Genomic DNA, 23,206 nt, shown 5'->3' with positions numbered 1-23,206 from the left:
CCCCTATGACAAATAAAATTAATGGATTTAGGTTTCTCTTGCCCAGACGCAGGTCACCGGGGGACCACTCTGGAGCCAGGCCTGGAGGTGGGGCTCAAAGGCGAGCACCTGGTGGCCGGGCCCAGGTGCCCAAGAGGCCTGGCCGTGCACAGCCCGAAAGGGTGACGTGGGTCCCCCTTCCCATGGGCTCACCACCTGTAGGAGGGGCCATAGGGTTCTGGTGCAGTGCCAGCTGGGCAGTGGCCGAAGGCGGGGACCTTGGCAATCCGATCCCCGGCTACAGAAACTGGCTCTAGGGATGTGGAATGTCACCTCTCTGGCAGGGAAAGAGCCCGAGCTGGTGTGTGAGGTTGAGAAGTTCGGGCTCGCCTCCACACACTGCTTGGGCTCTGGTACCAGTCCTCTTGATAGGGGTTGAGTATAGTGTACCAAATCCCCTGATACGGGCTGTTTGGTCCCTGTACGACCGGTGTCAAAGTTTGGTCCGCATTGCTGGCAGTAGGTCAGCCTCGTTTCTGGTGAGGGTTGGACTCTGCCAAGGCTGCCCTTTGTCACCGATTGTGTTCATAACTTTTATGGACAGAATTTCGAGGTGCAGCCGAGGCGTACAGGGGGTCCGGTTTGGTGGCCTCAGTATTGCAGCTCTGCTTTTTGCAGATGTGATTCTGTTGGCTTCTTCAAACCATGATCTCCAACTCTCACTAGAGCGGTTCGCAGCCGAGTGTGAAACGGCTGGGATGAGAATCAGCCCCTCCAATTCTGAGACCATGGTCCTCAGTCGGAAAAGGTTGGAGGGCCCTCTCCAGGTCGGGGATGAGATCCTTCCTCAAGTGGAGGATTTCAAATACATCGGGGTCTTGTTCACGAGTGAGGGAAGAATGGAATTGGAGATCGACAGACGAATTGGTGCAGCGTCTGCAGTAATGCGGACTTTGTATCGGTCTGTTGTGGTGAAGAAGGAGCTAAGCCGAAAGGCAAAGCTCAGAACTACGTTCCTATCCTCAGCTATGGTCACGAGCTGTGGGTCGTGACCGAAAGAACAAGATCCCGGATCCCCAAAATGAGTTTCCTCCGCAGGGTGTCTGGGCTCTCCCTTAGAGAGAGGGTGAGAAGCTCAGTTATCTGGGAGGAGCTCAGACTAGAGCCACTGCTCCTCTGCATTGAGAGGAACCAGATGAGGTGGCTCGGGCATCTGTTTAGGATCCCTCCAGGACGCTTCCCTGGTGAGGTGTTCTGGGCATGTCCCACCGGGAGGAGACCCCGGGGATCCCCCCGTAGTCTCTCTCTCTGGAGAGTCTGCATTTCTCGGCTTGACTGGAACACCTCAGGATCCCCCCGGAAGAGCTGAAGGAAGTGGCTGGGGAGAGGGAAGTCTGGGCTTCCCTGCTAAAGCTACTGCCCCCGTGACCCGACCTTGGATAAGCGGAAGAAAATCAATGGATGGATGGATTATCATATAAACCGGACTAGGAACATCACTTTGTGGGACTCCAAAAATGTTTTCGTTTTGATCCTTTTTTTACGTAATCCTAGCGGTAGCGTATTACCATTAACCTATGAGCCTGACTATCGTATGAGTCGTCCTACTGTAGTGACATAACATCTAAGTGATTGAAAATGTTTTTAGGTTTTGGCCCTTAGGTAACTTATTAGTATTAGCATTAGTCCTATGAGCTCAGTGTTTTTTTTTTTATCAGTTTTTATTTCATGGTTTTTATTTTGTGTGTGTGTGTGTGTGTGTGTGTGTGTGCGCGTGTGTGTACGCGTGTGTGCCGGTTTAGGACAGGCCTTGAGGCCATCATGGAGACGTACGCTTTCTGGAGACCTCCAGTGAGGACGCTCACCTTTGAAGACTTCACCAACATGCAGAAGCAGCAGGGTGAGTCACCACATTTGCACGGTGCCTCGAAGGGTGCCCAGATTGCAATATTACAAGTTTATTGTGTTTGATTATTATGTCTACATTCATCAAAGTGTTATTCACTGATGAATTTGGGTGGTGTATCAGGAGGATAAATTAGATTTTTGTTGTTGTTTTTTTTTAACTTGGCAAAAAAAAGTGATATTGTGTCATGCTTTTACACTTAAATGTGGTAAGAAATTCAGAAAGTTGCACCATTTTTGCGGTAATCTTTTACTCGCGATGTTAATGAAAAAAAAATAATAATTTTGCACTGTTTCTGGATCCACAGAAATGCTAGTTTAAAAAAATAAAATTCTGTTTTCTGGGGAAAAAAACATTTCCCAGTGTTCTTACATATTAAAAAGGAAAAACAAATTGACAATTTGCACAATTCTGCAGGACAAAATTATGCCAATTTCCACCATTAATTTGACTCATACAAGAAAATAATTCGCACGATTTTCCAGGAAACATTTGAATCATTTTCTCACATATTTTTGGTATGATTTGCAGTATTTTCTGGATGATTATTATTTTTTTTTAACCATTGTCCATTTTCTTTCCCTGTTAAAACATGGAAAACGTAGAGATTGTTTGCACCATTTTGTGGGAAAAATTACGACATCTTAAAAGTTTCCTTTCCACATTAATCTTATAAAAGAATTCACATCATTTGTTCATTTTATTTTTATTTGAAATATTTTTCATTTTATTGCCTAATGAAAAACAAAAAAGAATTTGCACTTGAAAAGTTTTTTATGATTTTGAACCACTTTCCACCATTTTCTTGCAACTTTAAAGTGGAAAAATACATACCATCTGCACCATTTTCTGGAAGAAAAAAAAGTAGACTGTTTTTCTACCACATTTTTCTTCTGTGGGAGGAAAAAAAAAAAGATCAATCAGACCAGTTTTTGTATCCACCACCAAAATTTAATGAGTTCTTCCTTCCGCTCTCTAAAGTTTTCTCCTAGTTTCATGTAACTTGCCTAATCCCGCAAGCAAAAGATGAATACTTACAATTCTTACGTTCTCTTTTTGGAATAATGACAATTTTTTTTTTGTGGCTCGACTGCAATTTTTTTCCCTCCCCACACCCAAATGTAATGGTTCCCACTTGGTTCACTGCAATGGTTTTGCATCATAAAACATTATAAAAACATACACTCCTTGGTGTAAGTAACATAAGTCCCCCGATCCAGCCTCTGACACCATGTGACCGTTGTCATGGCGACCCGGCTCGCCTGATGTTGCAGTGGGACGACGTGTTTGTTTTCATTAAAAATGTGAACCCCGAGCGCAAACACCAATTTTTTTCCTTCCGATAGTCCACTGCAAGCCCTCGTAACATCCCTCAAGTCCTTAGAAGCGAAGGAAAACATGACTTCACATATATTTCACGCATATCCCTTCCCCCCCCACGGTGAACCCCCTTTGTCTCGCAGCTTATCGAAGGCATATGGCGCATGCGATTATTTCAACTGAACCACTCTACATCTAGGGCTAGGACCTAACGTAGCAGTCAACGTCTTTATTCAGTGCTCCGTTTTTATCGAAACAGTACAAACAGACTAGTCATTGAAGAGTCACATTCTTCGTTCACAAAAAGTTGGCCAGTGAGGGCCAAGAGCCTTGTCATGGCAAGATAACAAGCTAGTGGCAACATACCAAAATAAAATTCGTAAAAGAGTATGTGTTTGGATACAGCCAGTCTTTTCTACTTTTGAGAAACTTTCTCAAAGTGCCAATAAAAGTGGTAACTTCTTATTTCATGATAACTTCCTGTTGCTATTCTTCTCTTACCATTACTGTCCTTTTTTTTTTTCAACAGTAAGTATTGCAAAAAGCCAAAGAGAAAGCAAAACATACTCGGAGATATGCAGAGAAAATGAGGTAGAATAACGAGTTGCCAACGTAGTGGTTGGCATCTTCACTCCGTGTCACAACTCTGGTCACGGATGAGCGGAAATTAAACTCCTTTGTTCACAAAAGAATTGCTCAATGGTGACCGAGTGTAGTGTCAGGCCAATGAAACAAAACAGGAAGTAGCAACGTACAAAAATGATAGAGGTGACTGCTCCTTCTAACAAGTGTTGGAAAAAGCAAAATAAGCACTACAATTAATCCTCTTTTGTTGTCTGAAATAAGGCAGAGATGATCAATAAGAAACAAAGCAAGCTACTTAAAAGCGGTAGTCTTACAACTGTGAGTCGGCTGCTGGGGTGGCAGCGTTAGGGGTGGTAGTGGTGGTAGAGATGCGAACATCTACAGTACATTTTTACTCAGTGCATCCGAAGTCCTTAGTTTACAAAAAGCAGCTCAATATAGTCTCTCACCTAGGAGATAGCATCCAACCAAAATCAAAACGGTTGTCGTGACTTCCAGCTTGTCTTGTCAGGGGTCGCCGCAGCGAGTCACTCGCATGATTTGTTTGGCACAGTTTTCACGCTGGATGGCCTTCCTGACACAATCCACCCATCTTTTTATCTGGACTTCGGACCAGCTGTGGCCTAAAGCGACAATATTGTGTATTGGGGCAGTGGCCGGGAATAGAACCCACGCCGTCTGCATGAAAGGTTGCAGCATGTATCTCCACCAACAAAGCTCTAACGGTACTAAACATTTGTGTGTTTTTCGTGTGTTCAGGCGGCAGCACAGGCACGTCTCCGACCACCTCCAGCACGGGGACGCCCTCCCCCTCCGGGGCCGCCCACCTCCTGTCCCCTTCCTGCTCGCCACCCGCCTTCCATCTGGCGCCCAACACCTTCAATGTGGGCTGCAGGGAGAGCCAGCTGTGCAACCTGGGACTGTCCGAGTACCCGGCGTGCGCCCGCAGCAACATGGCGGCGCTACAGGGCTACGGCGGCCTGACCGATGGCTCCTACGGACGCCTCCAGGCGGCGGGCAGCGGCGTGGCCTCCACGCAGCCCGCCGAGTCCTTCCTGCCACAGAGGACTTCCTCCTTGATCGGCATGCAAGGCAGCGGTTCTGCAGGCGCCCCCGGCGGCACCGGCGGCAAAATGGATGCCTACGGAGGCCAGCTGAGCTCCTTCCCCGCTTCACAATTGCAGTACGTGATGCAGGCGGGCGCCGGCGGGTCCGGGGGCACCTCGGCCACCGCCCCCTCCGGTTCCTCCCCGTCCTCAGCTCACATGTTCAGCGGGGGCCACCACCACGTGCAGCAGGGCTCCTACAACGCCTTCTCCCTGCACAACCCCTACAATTTGTACGGATACAACTTCCCCGCCTCGCCCCGCTTGGCCACCAGCCCCGAGAAGCCCCAGGGGGGGCTGCTGTGCTCATCCGCCCCGGCCGGCGCCTTTGCCGAGCGCCAGTACCTGTCCAACGGCAACATGGACACAATGCACATGATTGGCAACAGCGCCGGCGGCCAGCAGCAGGGCGCCGCTCCCTGCGATGGACGTCAGTACGGCACCCCCTCCCAGATGTCCATGCACATGGTGTAGAGAAAAGAGGGCGGCGCAGCGATATTCTGACGCAAATTCGGAACATGTGAATTTTTTTTTTCCAGCTGTTAGCCTTTTAAAAAAGGATCGTAGCTTGTGAATACGCCCTTCTCTTCTTAAAAAGGTCTTCGAGGGGGCATCCTTACTATTATTTAATTTTATTTTCGGGATGAAAGGAGCAGCAGGGATGACAGGAGTGGTGGTGACGGCGGCTGCATTATAGGCGGTGTTAGGTTTGATGGCTGAAGTGGTATGGGTGGTGGCGGCACGGGCAGCATTGTTGATGGCAGGGGAACGGCTGCAATACCTATAGGGGTGACCCAGTGCTGGAAGGGATGTCAGGGGCAATGGCAAGGGGCTCAATGCAGTCAGATTTGTTAGGGTTCAATATTTACGCTGCCCTTTCTTATGCCCTGTTTCCGCAAAAAACAACCGCCCAAGTGTAGGGAGAATCGGGACATTTTGGACGGGATCTGGGGACGCGCCTTGTTGGACAAGTTGCCCCCTCACTCGTCCTACCAGGAATATCAACCCCAAAGCAAAATCCCTTGACAGACTGAAACCTGGTGTCACCATTTTGGAGTGGATTATGTATTTTAGCATATAAATAAATAACTTTATATATATATCTATATATATATCTATATATATCTATATATATATATATATATATATATATATATATATATATCAATAAGCTTAAACGTGTGAAGTTATCAGCAATAGCAAAGCAAAGTTGCTCAAGTGTGTGTTTTGTGGTATTTAAATGCTGCAGTACCATCGTTGTTATACAAATGTGTGGCATAGTAAAATAAGCAAAAACAAAAAAAAAACTATTGTTTTTTGTGTAAATGTAAATAAAAAAGTGCCAAGCACATAAAAAACCTCAATAAACGTTTTAATTCACGTATGTCTACTGAATGGTTTTTCCATCAGCAATGTGGGTGAAATTAGTTTGGACGGATGGCTAAGTGAGGCTGCAACTGTTAACTGTAACACGAACAAAAAGAATTACTTACCGACTGTTTGTTAGTGGTGCTTAGTAAAGTATTATGTTGGCTACTTTTGCCAGGACACGAGTGAATGTACGGTGGTGACAAAATTGACTGAGTATACAGTAGTTATGAAAAAGACGATCACATTGATATGGTCAGCAGAATTAGTCATACGTACTGTTGGCTATTACTTTGACCAAACATGGGAACGTACAGTGACCCTCAAGGGGCAAAAGACGTGCTGTTTTCATTCCTAAAGCTGTGATAACTTGTCGTGAATAAGCTGGTCACACTGACAGCGTCAGTCAAGTTAGTCCTGCATAACAATGTGCCACATTGACTACTTTCGCTGAACATGGGAATGGGCAGTGGCTTTAAAAGTAACAAAAGATTTCACTTTAATCCTAAAAGGTGTGATGAATAGTCAGTCGAGTTAGTCGTGCGTAACTTTGTCAGGCTGAATGCTTTTGCCCCACACAAGTACCTTAATGGGACAAAACTGAGTTTATTGTCATGAATATGATTTCCATAGTAGGCATGTGTTATAGTGTCATCTTGATGACCTTTCCTGAATTCAAAGAATCATACGGTGGCCCTGAAGAGACAAAAGACATCCTCTTTTCTATGTATAAGGCATGAGGCAGTGCCATGATTAAGATTAACGTGGTCGGTCGAGTTAGTCGTGCGTAATAATGTTATGTTGACTACCTTTCCCGGATGCAAAGACTCATGGTGATCCTGAAGGGGCAAAAGACATGCTGTTTTCTATTTAAGAGCTATGCTAATGCATCATTAAAATGTAGACAAAAGTGAGCATAAAGCGGCCCCACAAGGGACGAAATGAGTTAGTTTACAGAAATATGATGATCACATTGACATGGTCAGCAGAGTTAGTCATGTGTAATATTGACTACAAATTCTCTCCCTCTTGCTAACCAGTCTCCCTGGATTCAGCCTCCTGGGCCAATCAGCATCCTTTACACGCATGTTACTCATCTCTCTCCAATCACGTTCATGAAATATCATATCTGGGCCATCATCAGAACACAATGAGGACCACTGAGACTATTACAACCACCTGTTTTTTTCCCCAACTCGAGGGACGTTAAATAATGAGTGCAGACGAGCATGATTTCATAATGTTGGCGGTGCGCCAATGATGCAGACTGTTATTTCCAGCCTCCTGCCAATTCATCAATGACATAATGGACCTTCCGCCATCCATCAGTGTCCCAGAAGTGGAAAAGAATGTCCTGGAAGCCTTTCATCATTGTCAACGTGGCGTTGACGGATAAGCGGCGGGCATCCGACACCCGAACGAAGAATAAAACTGATCCCTTTAACAAGATCAGAAGGTTCTGGTGCTCCAATTTAAGGCGATCTTTAAGTGGCCTCTTGGTGTCCGAATCTCCCATGCAACATATTTGGTAAGTGTTGCTCTCTTACATTTGTTCATCTCCTGGCGAAATTCCGTAGACGTGAATTATTGCAGACGGTAGACACGTATTTGCTTTTCGGAGGGGTTTCTCTGTGTGGGGGCGACACGTGTTGAACCGTTAAATCAAGAAAAACGTCAAAAAAGCTTCACAGGCACATAAAATTAACTGTGAGGTCGTAATACGCATGTCAGGAATACACCAAAATTAATTTAGACATCTACATCGTGATGAAAATTTGGTGTCAGAAACAAGCTCCAATCATTTTATGATGACTCTGCTCAATTTTGATTGGAGATTTATTGGATGTGTAGATTTATTTTCTTTTCTTTTTTTTTTTTTTTTTTACATGAAGGAAGTGGCGTCCAATTATCTCTTTGTGTCCTAAGCACAATTTACATTGGCGATCTTAAAGCCCAATTCCAATTTGTCTATATCCACTTTTTTTTTTTTTTTTTTTTTTTTTTATATAAACATACTTTCAATGAGATTTTGGTAATAGAAGGATCTAATTGGTTGTTTTGGTGCCCTTCACAACTTTTGACAGTAGAAGTGGACAAAAGACAGCAATAAAGTCATGCCTCACTGATTGACCTGGTTAAAAAAAACAACTTCTTGGGTTCATCTTTATGGCCAGTTATCATTCAGCAACAATATCAAATTGCTTTATATACTGTATTTACTTTCAATTAAGTTTGGCGAAAGAAGCAGGATCCAGTTTTCTTTAAATGACTTTAAACTGAAGTCGTAATGCCGATTACAAAATAGTGCCTGATAGATGAACTCCTTAAATCAAAAAATCTTCACAGACACATAAAGACGGCTGCAAAGTTATACACAAAATGCATCGAAATGATTTTGACATCATAGGTCTGTTTAGCTTCGGTGTGACGTCATAGATGCTGAAAATTTAGCCAAAAAAAAAAAAATTTACCTGCCACTCCAATCATTTTATGATGACATAGGGTGGATTCACACTGGAAATTGTCATGCCCAACTACATGATTTCCACCAATCTGTTTTGTTTTACATGCATGTTCTTTCAAGCAAATTTGGCAAAAGAGGGTCCAGTTATCTTATGAAGACTTTGGGTGGATTCGCACAGGAGATCTTTAGCCCCAGTTTGACCCATTATTTCATTAGCTAGTTATTTTTACCACTTTTCAAGCTTTAAAACGGTTTATCTGCACCACAGACTTGACTTTAAACAGTAATAAACGCACAAAACACAAACATAATGTGTGAAGCATATTTTGTAAACGATTACAAAATAAATCCATGATTTCTCAGTAATTAAATGTTTTATTTAAAAAAATAATTTAAAAAAACTTAATAAAATAAGGCCAGCAGAATATATAAGTATATAATTTTCTCAATTTGCAAACAACAAAAAGGAGCATTAAAATTTTACCTGCCACACAACCTAAGGGTAATGCATTATAATATTAAAATAATACATTATTATAATTATAAAAATAAAAAAACATCCATCCATCCATTTTCCAAAACATTTATCCTCACTAGGGTCGTGGATGTTAAAACATATTATTTTTAATAATTAAATTTTTGTTTTAATATATTTTTAAAAGAAAACATAAATGAAGTTATTTAATCAAACTTTAAAAAGTGTCAGTTTGACACACCACCACTACGTAACAGAAGGTTTAATAAATACATTAAAAAAATAATACATTATAATTTTACAAATGTATTTAAACGGCATTATATTTTAATTTCATTTTAAATAATGAAATAAGTCTAGCAGAAAAAGTGAAATACTCATATTTGTTTTGCTGAATTTTCAAACTTTGAAATGGGTCAATTTCATTCTTGTGATTTTAATGACATTTGCATAGCCAGAATTCCTCATGCATTTTTTTATTTTGGAAAAAAAAAATTCATCAATTAAAAAAACGTTTGCATTTGGCCGCCACGTTTAAGCATAACCAGCACCAGACTAAAGCTTCTAAAGGCCAGATGACTGGCTACACTTCGCAGCCGCAGGCCGTTTTTGCTCATTTTAGCAATACACACGCACACACACGCACGCACGCAGACACACACCCGCACACACACACGCACTAAAACCTCTGGAGTCAAAGGAGATGTCGGAGATATGGTCGACCCCCACAGGCAGGTGGTTCTCATTTTTAAAGGTGCCCCGCCGAGCAGGCTCCGTGTCTAAATGAGAGAGGTCCGCTCTGGTGGGCGGGGTCCCGAGAGGTCCGGCGGATAGTGTGACTGACCGCGCAGGTGACCCGGATACACCCCCCCCCCCCCGGAACCCTCGCCCGCATCCCTGTTGAGGCTTTGAGGAACCGTTAGAAGCCTGCCAGTTAGCTAAGGTAGTGGGGGAGTTATTACCCTTCCTTGGCCAAGTAAGAGTCGGTCAAAATACGAGCGCAAGAATGTGCTTCAAAAATGGCCGATTTGCGGTTCAATTTGGGGCATGGGTCTTTGAGACTTTTTTATACGTTCTAACATGATAGAGATGGTCACACATTTTTCGGTTTTGGTTTTTGGTGTCCAGGGCTGATTTTCATACATCCGTGGTTGAGACTTTTTTGTGCATCTGTAACGATAGACAACTCCACAGAATATTGTGTCAACTTGTGAAACTGGTGTGCGGGGCTGATGTTTTTTTTTTGTTTTTTGCTAACTTTCTCACAAAGTACTCGGCTTGAAATTCGCCCCAAAATGACGAATTCAAACCAAAATGGGCAATTTTCCATAAAATTTCGTACGTTGGTTCTTGAGACTTTTTCGCTCATCCTCTCATCATAGACATGCCCACCTAATTTTGTGTCTATTGGTAAAACTGGTGTCCGGTACTGATTTTTTTCCCCGAACATTCTATCAAAGTTTGAGCCTTGGAATTTATCACACAATGTCTACATGAAGCCAAAATGGCTGACTTCCTGTTGAATTTTATTAATGGGTGCTGAAGACTTTTTCGTGCGCCCAGTTAAAATCGACAAGTCCTCCCAGTTTAGTGCCGATCTGGGGCAGATTTTTTTTGTAAATTTGCTCAAAATGGCTGGTTGTAACCCAAATCTCTGACTTCCTGTTGAATTTTGTGTATGGATCCCAGAGATGTTCCCCTTGCATCCTGTTATGATTGACATATTCACCCAATTTCGTGTTGACACCACTGGAGTTAACGTTGGTGTCTTTGGGGGTCTTAGCTTTGTGGGGTGCGAGGAACAGTAGCCAGCAAGCGCTCACGTAAACCTCACACCTTAAGAGACACCGCGGCGACACATGCTAGTGCGCCCGTTGGGTTTTAGCCGCCTTGTTAACAAGACGCTTTTCACCGCCCCCGCCCAAACACCAGGCTGGTTACATTATCACCTGGCTTTTCTCTCGTAACGTGAGGGTTGAAGGCAGCGTTTTTCATGCTAAGGCGAGGCTGACCGCCAACAGTGAGGGAAGGTTAGTTTCTTTTAGCTAGGCATTGGATGCGTCATACGTGTTGTCCATGAAAGTTCATCCCGGCAATATTCTGCATTCTGAGGTAGTGTGAGAGCCGTAACAGCATCTGCAGCCCATTTTACACTTGTAGAAGCCAACATTTTGTCATTATTTTCCCAGTTCGCTCTCCTGGATTTACACCAGTGACACTCAATAGGTGAATAAAGTCAACCCGGTAATTTTCCACCGTCGGAGGTAGTATCAGCTGGACAGTATATTAGCAGCACCGACACGCATTGGGCTGACCAAGTTGACCTGGTAATGCTTCCACCTTCAGAGGTAGTATCATAGTCGCGACAGTGCCTGTAGCTTCTTTTACACTTTTAGAAGATTGATGTCGACCCGGCAATGTTCTGCATTTGGAGGTAGTATGTGAGCCGTAACAGCGCCTGTAGACGTATGCTTGCAAATGTTGAGAATTGTTCCACTTTCAGAGGTACTATAAGAGGTGAGAGAATGCGTTTAGCCCCTTTTAAACTTGAAGAAGCCAACATTTGTCTGTCTTGCGTCCAGGTTATTGGTTGGTATAACAACACAGACACGGAATGTGCAGTATTCCGCATTAGGAGGTAATATGAGAGCCGTAACAGCATCTGTAGCACATTTGTGCTTGTAGAAGCTGAAAATCTTGTTTCCAGGTTGCCATTCTGTATCAATGACACCGACATGGAATAGAGGAACAAAATCAACCAGGCAATATTCTGCATTTGGAGGTAGTATATATGAGGCTGGACAGTGCCTGCAGCCCTTTTTACACTTGTAATAGCTGAAATTTTTCCACCTTCTTTCCATCTTGCTGTTCTTTGGGTGAACAAAGTCGACAAAGCAATTTTTTCCCCCCCATGCCTTTATTGTTTGGCCTTGGTGGAGGTCTGTGCATATTTGTGTCCTGGTTCAGCTGCCACACTCAAATAACACATTCAGACACGCACCACCACTACTGTATGTATGTATGTATGCATGTATAACCCCCCCCCCCCGCCTCATACTTAGACTGAAGGCGGGGCCAACTAGAAAACGGGTCACCACTTTAAACGCAGCCGACACATTCTGCAGTCCGATTTTATGTGACAAGCGTGATAAAAGTGATTTAAGTCGCGCATGTGTGTGCTGCTTCATAATTACAAAATATTTAGCCATGGGGGGGCAGAGCTAGTCGTTAGCATCGTACCTACGCTGAGTTTAAACCAACGTCCTGTGATCATAACGAGCGTTTTGAAGATAAAGGTCTGAGCGGCTTCGGAGCCTACTTATTTCATTTTCATGTTGCATGGCCACAACGGGATCTCCGCCATTGCACTTTGGTTTCTTATTCGCTGTATCAACTCGGGATTCTCTGCGCCCAGATTATGAACAAACAATGAAAGTAGGACGCCAAAATAACAAAGCAAAAACCTAATTAACAAACTCACCAAAGTAACAAATCAACCAACGACCAAAGCAACAAACAAACTGACTAACCAACCATTGCACCCGTCAACCAAAGTAATAAACTAATAAACACACCAGTCATACACGAACCAACCAACTAACCAACCAAACTAGCACACCAGCTGACTAACCAACCAGTGCACCAACCAACCAAAGTAACAAACCCACCAACTGACCAAAACAACCCACCTACCAACCCACCAACCTAAGTAAGAAAGTAACGAGCCAGGCAGCCAAAGTAACGAACAAAACAAAGTAACAAACCAACCACCAAATGAATGAACCAAGTAACCAAAGTAACCCATTACCAACCGACCAAAGTAAGATTATCACCAAATGAGCAAAGCAAACAACCAACCCACCAATTTACCTACCAAAAAAACACAGAACAGCAACCCCCACAAAAAGGAAGAAAATGCCAGCTTCTACAAGTATAAAAAGTGGTACAGGTACTATTCTGATTGCTTCAATAACTTTGAGTTACTGTAGTGAACAAAGATAAGCACAAGCTACCCACAATGCATCAGAAGTGGTGCTGTTGCTATGGTAAACAGGTGTCGGTTGAGTGATATCTTAAGAGCATGCAGTTGTCCATTTCTAGGTAAACGTCTTTTCATGTGGCGTATACCACGTGTATGTATTTATACGTGCGGCCTTTTCTACTGTTCATGACCCTTGAACCCACCACGAGCTCCCCCGTCACCCGCCCCCACCCACTTCCTAGCGGTCCATGATAATCCCTCCCACCTGCTGCGTGACAGAATGTCAAGTTAAATTTACTAGCGCCTTTGGACAGGTTTTAATTTAGGACGGCTAAGTCGTACTGTGACATTTTAGGGTTATAACTTGTTCACGCCACAGCGTAATCACTTTTTCAAACAACCCGAGTCACAAACCAACTGAGTATTTAATAAGGATGAATAGATTTCAATACAACATTGATTAACCTCAATTGACCCAGTTTGCCAGGCACTGCACGTGTAATTTGATATTACTTCTCTTAAAACTAAATTCCTCCAGTAAACCACTCACCAGGTTTAGTTGTGTATTAGCCTAGCCAGCACGTTAGCCACTATCTTGTCACCGCAAACCTACTAAAGTGACAAACAAACCAACTAAACAACCAAAGTAACAAACCAACCTACTTAAGTAACAAACCATGAAACCAACCAAACATCGTAAAAAAACAGCTAACCAACTAAAGTTACCAAACCCACCAATTCAAGTAACAAATCAACTAACCAAATTAACAAACCCTCCAAACATCGTAATGTATTATTTTCCATATTGTCTTGTTTTATATTAGTTTTCTCAAAAACAAGTCTTCTCAACTTTATGTTCCTAATTTGCCGAGCAGACATGCTGGCCCATTTTGTTGTCACCACTCGAGCATGCGTGTGTGTGTTCCTTTGCGTGTGTGAGCATTTGTTGAGTGGAAAATGGCCTCCAAAGCTCCTCGACTCCCCTTTCGCCGTGACAACATTTAGCACGATGTGATGACCCCCCCCCCCCCCGCATGCCACCGTTACCCTCCCGCACCCTGGGACCCTCGCTCACCCATTTCCCAGCTAGGGTGCCTGTTTTGGGATGAAGCCACTCGGTGCCCTTCAACAGATGGTCAAGGCGGCCAGCGGGCAGTGGGTCGTTTTTGTTTTGTTTTTTTGACACGGCGGGACCCCCACGAGCAGCCCCCCCCCCACTACCAACACCGCAGCAGTCTGATGTGACAAAATGCAAAGTGGAATTCGCCGGGCCAGAATTGTCCCTCAGAAGGAGCATGTGAGCGGTCGGATGGCGGTCCGGGCGAGCTTGGCTGACAGCTGTGATGTTTATAGGGCGGCTTCGATGACAGTCCCGCTTGGTGGGGGGACGGACGCAGGGAGGGAGGGAGTCTCGGGGGTCTCGGCTGTTTTCAGACAGGAATTAGGTTTGTCATCGCATTCTAAAATCCGTCTGATTTACGACATTTCCACCCGTCTCTTCCCTTTGACCCGCGGCGGCAAACGCCCAGCAGGGGAAAACAAGACATTTGGACAAATTCTTTGTTTGTTTACTTTGTGGACTTTCACCGCTAAGGGTCAGCTGGCAGTTTGCACTTCCTTGGCGGTGGTCGCCGAGCAAGTCCAACATGGCTACACGCAACGTCTGCTGTGCTGAGTGACAAACCGACAAAGAAAAGTAACAAACCTACAAACAAGAGGAAATAACAAACCAACGTAACCAACCAAAGTAACACATCAAGCATTCAAAGTGACATACGTTTGTCCGCTATTAAGCGTTCCAATGTAAAAACAACAACAACAAAATGAGGATCTGATTTATGAAGTCCTAATTGTCGACTGTTCACTGACAGATGGGTCGCTGAGTGCTAAATGTTTTTCAGCTGGCCGCATTGCAGCAACGTGATACCTTCTGCAGCGACCATGTTTTTTTTTCTGTCGAAAAGTAGCAAACTTGTTGCCACCGCTTAAAAAACGTCGACTTGCCAAGCCCGCGGGGGATTTATTTGGAAGGAGGCACCAAGACGCACAAATGCACACACAAATATTTCCACCGGTGGGACGTGGGAGGTGTGTGCTGGCGTTGGGGGGTCCGAGGGCCAGTGAGGCTCGTCTGGGTGACTATTTTTGGAGCACAACTTAGGCAATATGCACACCAACATGCGCGCGCGCACGCACACACACACGCACACACAAAGACATACTCATCCACATCCACACACAAGCACTCATTCACATTAGCTGGATGGTTAGTTACTTTGGGCGGTTGGTTGATTGTGAGTTGTTTTTTCATTGCTCGGCCGGTGTTTTGTTTTGGTTGCTTGGATTGTCAATTGCAACGGTCGGTGTGTTACTTTGGTCAGTTGGTTTGATACATTTGTCAGATGTCAGATGTTGTCACTTTAGCTGGTTTGTTGGTTGGTTAATTGGACGGTTGGTTGGTTTGTTAGTTTGGACGGTTGGTTAGCCTTTCAGTTTGGATGATTGCTTGGTTGGTTGGTTGCTTAAACGGGCTAATTTCCTTGCTCAAATGGGATATTTGGACGTTGAAAAAAACACAACTTTTGTGTTGTGTTTCCACTCCGTGAGGTCACAAATCATGCCATGTTGCCTTCAAGGCCATATTTAATACCAACTAAAATAATGATAATGAAACGCGACATGACATATGTGCTGTGCGCACACACCAGACACGAGAAATAATGTCAACATATTCCGTGTTTACACTTTCATGGCTCCGAGGTAGCCTTACATCAACACTTAACACGTCGTAGCGGCCATCGCGGACAAAGTCAGTCAGCACATCTCATTTTTTTTATGAGCTCAAACGTTTGCTTGACTGTTGCAACTTGAGAAGGTCTAATGAAACGCTATAATACATGCGTGCACACACACACACACACACACACACACACGCACACATGCGCACTCTCCTTCATCCTGACTTGGGGTGCTCTGGATAGTCAAGTGGAACATTCCGGTAGACTACATTTCACCCGCTTGGCTCACATCTGCTTTAATGGCCTGGCCTGGACTGAGCTGTGCGGCTAACATTACACACACACACACACACACACACACACTCAGCGCGTGTTGTGGCCGCCTCACAAATGTGTGTGCGCGACTTCAAAGAAACTGATCCACTGAGAATTAGAGTGGACTAAGTCCGTTTTAACTCCGTTTTTGTCATTTTGCAGACAGAGTGATTATAAGTGAACTAAGCGTTCAGTGTAATAGCGGTCAAAGTCCAAACATCCATCAAATCTATCAATATTTCTTGAAAGCTAGTGAACAACATTCACTTGTACTAACACGCAGTTGCAAAAAGAAAAAGAATGAATTGCTCCCTTTATGTCAAAATTGGAAGTAAACCTTGCGTGAGCTCAGTCTTCATCTGAAAGATATCCCCTTTCTCTATTTAGTTCTGCACTTAATTTCAAAATGATATTCAATTAGCCCACTCTAGTTCTCAGTGGCTTAACCGATTTACTCCTTCTTTTTGTTCGCATTAACGTTAGCATTTCTTCTTCTTCTTCAAAAAAAAAAAAAAAAAACATCTCGTGAGACTTCAGCTCAGCGAGAATCAACAGGAGTGACTCTAACAATTTGCTTGGGGCTTTTTTGGAGCGAAAGAAACAACAGGAGGAAATTCATTTAAGTTTTTTTTTCCATCTCATAAGACAGTTTTTGTAATAGATAATGTAGGATTATTCTAGCAAGATTATGAATATTTTTTTAAGGGAAAATAAGCATTTGTCTTTAAATTGATTTTTTTCTAGTGAAAAAGATTCATCTTTTTTTCTTGAATTTTATATTACTTTTTTATTTTAGAAATGCCACTTTTTTCTTGAAAACTGCTACTTTTTCAGGAATAAACTACTGCTTTCACTCCAAGAAAATATTACTTTTCATCAACAAAAAAAATATTTTAAAAAAATATATTTTGAATGTAGAATGTAGATACTGTAATAGAATGTAATGTAATACGAATGTAATGTAATAGAATGTAGAATGTAATACTTTGTATGAGTTTTAAAAAAAAGTATTCTTAAAGAGTATACTTTTTTTCAACAAATATTAAAACAAAGATGCAATTTTTTTCCCCATAAGATTACAACATATATCTCAGAGTAATAAACTTTTTTGCCCCCTAAAAAATTACAGTTCGAATCTCATAAGAATGCAATTTCTTTTCCTGCAAAAAAAATGGACTCTATTTCTGTAAGACCGTGTTTTTCTAAAAAAAACAAAAAACATTTTAGTCTTGAAAAATTACAATTTAAAAAACAATCGATTAATGAATAGAAAATAAATATATAAAGTAAATAAGTAAAAATGATGCTTTTTCTTAAAGATTTTGACTTGGCTCTCATAAAATTGTGACTTTTTTCTTGACAAAATTACAAAATGACTTTTCTCCCCCCCAACCTGTAAGAAAATACAACTTTAGTCTCATAAAAGTATGACATTTCTTTTCCTGGAAAATAATATAACCTCAATCTCAGAGGAATATACTTTTTTTTCTTGAAACATTCAAACGTGAATCTCATAAGAATACAATGTTTTGACTCCATCCATCCATCCATTTTCTGAGCCGCTTCTCCTCACGAGGGTCACGGGCATGCTAGCTCTTATCCGAGCGATCATCGGGCAGGAGGCAAGGTACACCCTCAACTGGTCGCCAGCCAATCGCAGGGCACACATAAACAAACAATCATTCACACTCGCATTCACACCTACGGACAATTTAGAGCCTTCAATCAACCTACCACGCATGTTTTTGGGATGTGGGAGGAAAGCGGAGTACCCGGAGAAAACCCACGCAGGCAAAGGGAGAACATGCAAACTCCACACAGGCGAGACCGGATTTGAACCCGGGTCCTCAGAACTGTGAGGCAGATGCTAACCAGTTGTGCACCGTGCTGCCAGTTTTGACTCCATTTTTCTCCCAAAAAAAAAATCCAATTTCAGTGTGTACAAAATACAACTTTATTCTTGTAACACTGTTTTCTGTTTGGACATTATAGTCTTAAAGTGGAACACATTCAACGTCCTCCAGTCAAAGCAAACCAAGAGTTCTTGGCCGCCCCCCATTTCATCCCGTCCTATCTTTAGGGGCAGGTGTCCAGAAGCGCATAAACCCGCCCCACCTTGACACACGGCCTCCGTGGATCGCCACAACAAAGCCGTTTGTTATCGTGTGACTTTGGCGTTCTGAACTCGCGGTGCCAATGTTCTGCAGCGGAGAAGTCGAAATAGCTCCGTGTCAAAGCGGACCGCTCGGACGACGTTAGATGTCATTTGAACCTCGCCGAGCTTATTATAGCTCGTTACCAATCGCACCTGAGCGGCTAGAAGCTCCTCCAAACACAATCGTTAGGAGGAGGAAAGCCGGGACAAACGCCAAGATTTACCTGGAGCAGCCATCTTGAAGCAGGAGGCTTGGAGACACTGAAAAGGCTTAAGAGGGAAAAGGCAACATTACTTTTACAAGACGACGACTACTTCAAAAATATATATTCCTGCAAAATACATGATGACTTGTTTTGCTGTTGGAATATTAAGACTTCTTTCTCATGAAGCTTCAAAAAATGATAGAAACAAATTGAATACAACTTTTGGTTTCTTTTTTGAACAAATATAACATTATTTTCCAAAGACTAAAACATTTCCCTTGGGAAAGAAAAATATTGATTATAAAACTATATTACGCTCCCATTATTCTCGAAAATATGCAACTTTTCCTGAAACCTACAAAAATCTGAAATATTTTCATGGTAAAAATGCAAAGATTATTCTAGACAAATTGAACTTTTTTTCTGTTAAAAATGATCATTTTCAAGAAAGAACAAATTATGCTTGTCAGACAAAAATAGTTTCCCCTTAAAAATAACATTACAAAATATAAAATTGCAACCAATTTAAGGTGTTCTCCGCCTCTCGCCTGAAGATAGCTGGGATAGGCTCCAGCACGCCCTTGTGAGGAGAAGCGGCTCAGAAAATGGATGGATGGATAAAATTGCAAAACAATATGATACACTTCTCCAGCAAAATACAACTTTTTTCAAATAAAATAAAAAAAACATTTAAAAAAACATTATGGCATTCTCCAAAAATGAAACCTTTTCACTCAAAATATACAAGAAATATATATTTTCTTAAAAACACTTTCCCCTAAAAAACAAATGCAGCTTTTTTCTTGGAAAAAAATATCACTTTATGCTTATAAGACTTAAAAAATGTATTTTTCAAGAAAAAGTAGTCCATTTTTTCCCCCTAAAAACGTATGACTTGATTCTCACCACACAATTTTTTTGATTTTCATAATATTATGAGTTTTTCTTGAAAAATACTGCTTAATTTTTGTCTGACAAAAAAGACTTCTGGAAAATGTCAACCTTTCTGAAAAAACCTGACCTGAAAAACCCATCTTTCTCCTTGTAAGTATTTTCTCCAAAATGTTTTTTGTTTTTCCTGAAGAGAACGTCATTCACATCAAATGGAAAAAAAAAATGGATTGAATTCTCAGAAGACTTTTTTTCCCCACCCAAAATTATTTAAAGACTTGAAATTTGTCTAGGAGAAATACAACTTTTGCAACTTGACTTTATCATCAGTGGTGAGTCAATAAAAGCGACAGCTATGCGGTGTGCACAAACACGCCCATGCGCCCCCGCAATTGTGCCGGCCTGCCCACCTCATTAGTAATCTTGCTAATTGTATTTACTGACCGCAGGTTCACTTTTTACCACCACGGGTGGAAATGTCGTACCATACATATACAGTACATATTCTCTTCAAGTGTCAGGTGCCTAAAATGATCTGACTTCCAACGTGTTGGCATTTCTCTTCCTCATAATCGACGTGACAAGCCGAGATTCAGCGCCTAATCTTTATCTTCTACTGAAAAGCTGTGCTGAGCTCAAATCCAAAGCGATGCAATGGCGCCACCTGCAGGAATCTGTTCATCATTACAGTGGTTTGCAAATGGGAATTTGTCAGACAAGCTGGGCGAGACCCTCTTCCACATGTACATAAGAAAAACGTCCTTGATGAATACATTCGTCCGTGGCAGTCAATCTGTTAACCGGTCACATTCAAATTCATATCAAAGGGGAGTCAGCCATCATTAAAAATGCCTTTGATTAACCCCAAATAAAGCACAGATATTGTGGCAGGCCTTTCCTGACATTTTTGATTTTTTATTTGCTTCCCAGCAGAAGCCTTAAGGTTTTGCGCTAACCAGGGGGTCTACATGGAGCTTTCTATTCCGATTAGAATCCTTTTAGCAGCTCAGACCAAATGAAAACGCTCCATACACAATTAACACCTCAATCAGTGTAAACAGGCCCAATCCGAATGGAATTTCATTTAGTTCCACAGGGTGGAATATTCCTTTTCGATAAACCAATCAGAAGTAAATTTTCCTCATATAAACTGCAAACCGGAATGATGGTCTGTCTTGTCTCCATCTTGCTGTGAAGGATTTCATTGTTTACGCATGTAAATATGGCAGCTTCCAAACAGAGCTCGCACGCCACGTTCCCGTTTTTAACTATTTGGAACTTGTTTTTCATCAAGCTGTTCTTTTAAGTAGGCTGCACGGTGGTCGACTCGTTAGCACATCCGCCTCACAGTTCTGAGGACCCGGGTTTAAAGCCGGCCTCGCCTGTGTGGACTTTGCATTTTCTTCCGGTGCCTGTGTGGGTTTTCTCCGGGTACTCCGGTTTCCTCCCACGTCCCCAAAACATGCGTGGTGGGCTTGATTGGAGACTCTGAATGTGAGCGCGATTGGTTGTTTGTTTCTACGTGCCCTGCGATCGGCTGGCGACCGGTTCACCGTGCTACCCGCCTCTCGCCCGAAGATAGCTGGGATAGGCTCCAGCACGCCCGCGACCCTTGTGAGGATTAAGCGGTACAGAAAATGGATGGATGGAGGCCCTTGTCTTGGCCCTCATTGCGGTCTCACTAAAGCACAAAAACATGGAAGATACGTACATTAAAAGAAAAATCTCTCGAGAACACAGAAGTTGTAGTGGGCGCACATTCACCATCACGGTGCGTTAAAAAAAAAAAAAAAGTCAACATCTGCTGGCACAAAGGTGGAATTGCGCGCCGCTGCTCTAAGGGGCAAGAAAAGGCGCTAAAGCGGAAAATCCGGCATGACGGCCAAACGAGGGCCACGGCCAAAACGAGTGTGAGAGAGGAAAAGAAAACGACGGGAAAGAAAGCAACTCTAACGACGAGGATGAAGCTCGTGTTTCCGCGCCCACAATGCGGCCCGACATTTGTCTTAATTTTTCACGCTGGCTTAGGGCGTGGCCCCCGCACTGGAAATAGTTCCGCTTGGGTTTCAGGCCCTTTGGAAATATACGGCGCTCCCACCGCATGTGTTTATTGGACTGCTGCGTCCGCCGCCTTCTATTTTTATTTGAGATCGTACCCGGTGTAAAATGCTTACTTCTCCTGTGGCTTCCACTGTTTATATTCTTAAGCACGATGGCAAAATGCGGCACGCAAAATGAAGCTTTTCTCTTTGAAGACCATTCCAGAGCGCGGACCTCGACTTTCTTTCTTGGCTCGTGGCCCAGGACAAGCCTTTGGTAGTTTTTGCATCATCATGCTATCTTACAAACAGACAAAATCAAACTTAACGGACACTTTTCCGCCCACGTTTTAGCCTTGGCGTAGGTCTGTGCTCTTGTCCTGGGTTAAAAGTGGTAAGAGCGCCACACAACTTCAAGTCAGCCACAAGGTTTTCGGTCGATTTCACGTCATACTGCAAACTAAGGAACCGAAAAATACAAAATGAAAAAACTTTTAAGGCCGTGGCAGAGGTCTGAGCTCTCATGCGGGATAAAAAAATCAGAGCAAACCTTCCTAAGCAGATGGGCCCAACTGTTCATGTTGTTCAACTTTTCAGTAGTTTTTCTGCCGCCCTGCTAAGTAAAAATACAACAAATGCATACAAAATACACTCTTTTCTCACTTTTTGGCCCTTGGTGTAGGTCTGTGTTTCTTAGCCGATGGTCCCGGCTGTTCCCAAAGGTTTCTGCAGTTTTTGCATCATACTGCTAACTCATGAATTAAAAAAATACAAATAACCCCCTTGGTTGAGGTCTGTGCTCTTGTGCTGCCTTATGCATGTTTAAGAATGCAAACATTCTCGGGCCAACATCTGTAATCCACAAGGTTTTGGTAGTTTTTGTGTTGCACTGAAAAGAGAAGAACAGAAAAATGCGAAATAAATAACAGTGTCGTGGAGGTCTGTGTCCTCCTCATGCTGGCTAAAGAGAGCATCGACTTTCCTTGGCGAATGGCCCAAACCAACAAAGTTTTCTTTTGTTTTTGCATCCGACAGCACCAATCCACAAAGAGAAAAACACCAAATAAACATGAGATTTGTTTTGTTAACAGCTTGGTATTTGCCAAGATCTGTGCTCTCGTGCTGGCTGAAGGTATTTAAGAGCACAGACCTTCGTCGGCAACGGACTGCAGACATCTTTAAAGTTTTCGACAGCTTTTGAGTGACGAAAACAACAAATATAATCACTAACATAATCCAAAAAAAACAAAAAAACACTGACCAATTTGGCCTTGGCGGAGGTCTGTGCTCAGGTGCTGGCTAAAGAGGGTCTAATGACACAGACCTTCCTTGGCCCATGTCCAAGTAAAATGTCGAAGAATGCACTACAATGACTTTCGAGAATGGCTATTCTAAATTTCCAAGTAACGCCATGCAAAGGGAGAAGATTAACCAGATGGGTTAAAGGGATGATTAACCCCGTTTTTTTCTCATGAAGCAATGTTTTTTTCCAAAAATACCTTTTTATGGAAAATAAAACACAACTTGGCAGCACAGTGGATGACTGGTTAGCACATCTGCCTCACAGTTCTGATGACCGGGGTTCGAATCCCGTCCCCGCCTGTGTGGAGTTTGCATGTTCTCCCCGTGCCTGCGTGGGCTTTCTCCGGGCACTCCGGTTTCCTCCCACATCCCAAA

At 43.0% G+C, this 23,206-nt stretch overlaps 1 protein-coding gene across 1 annotated transcript in view; it reads left to right on the top strand.

The window, feature by feature from the left end:
- Positions 1 to 6,182, top strand: part of tbx15 (T-box transcription factor 15) — a 33,769-nt gene extending 27,587 nt beyond the window's left edge. The window contains exons 7-8 of the mRNA XM_061691904.1: positions 1,782 to 1,879; positions 4,550 to 6,182. Of these exons, the coding sequence (XP_061547888.1) occupies positions 1,782 to 1,879; positions 4,550 to 5,370 (919 nt within the window). The 3' untranslated portion in view covers positions 5,371 to 6,182. The remainder of the gene's footprint in view (positions 1 to 1,781; positions 1,880 to 4,549) is intronic.
- Positions 6,183 to 23,206: the final 17,024 nt, after the last annotated feature.

This window comes from Phycodurus eques, chromosome 12 (assembly GCF_024500275.1).
Source record: "Phycodurus eques isolate BA_2022a chromosome 12, UOR_Pequ_1.1, whole genome shotgun sequence".
In the NCBI taxonomy this organism is placed as follows: Eukaryota; Metazoa; Chordata; class Actinopteri; order Syngnathiformes; family Syngnathidae; genus Phycodurus; species Phycodurus eques.
This window is presented reverse-complemented; position numbering and strand designations above follow the sequence as displayed.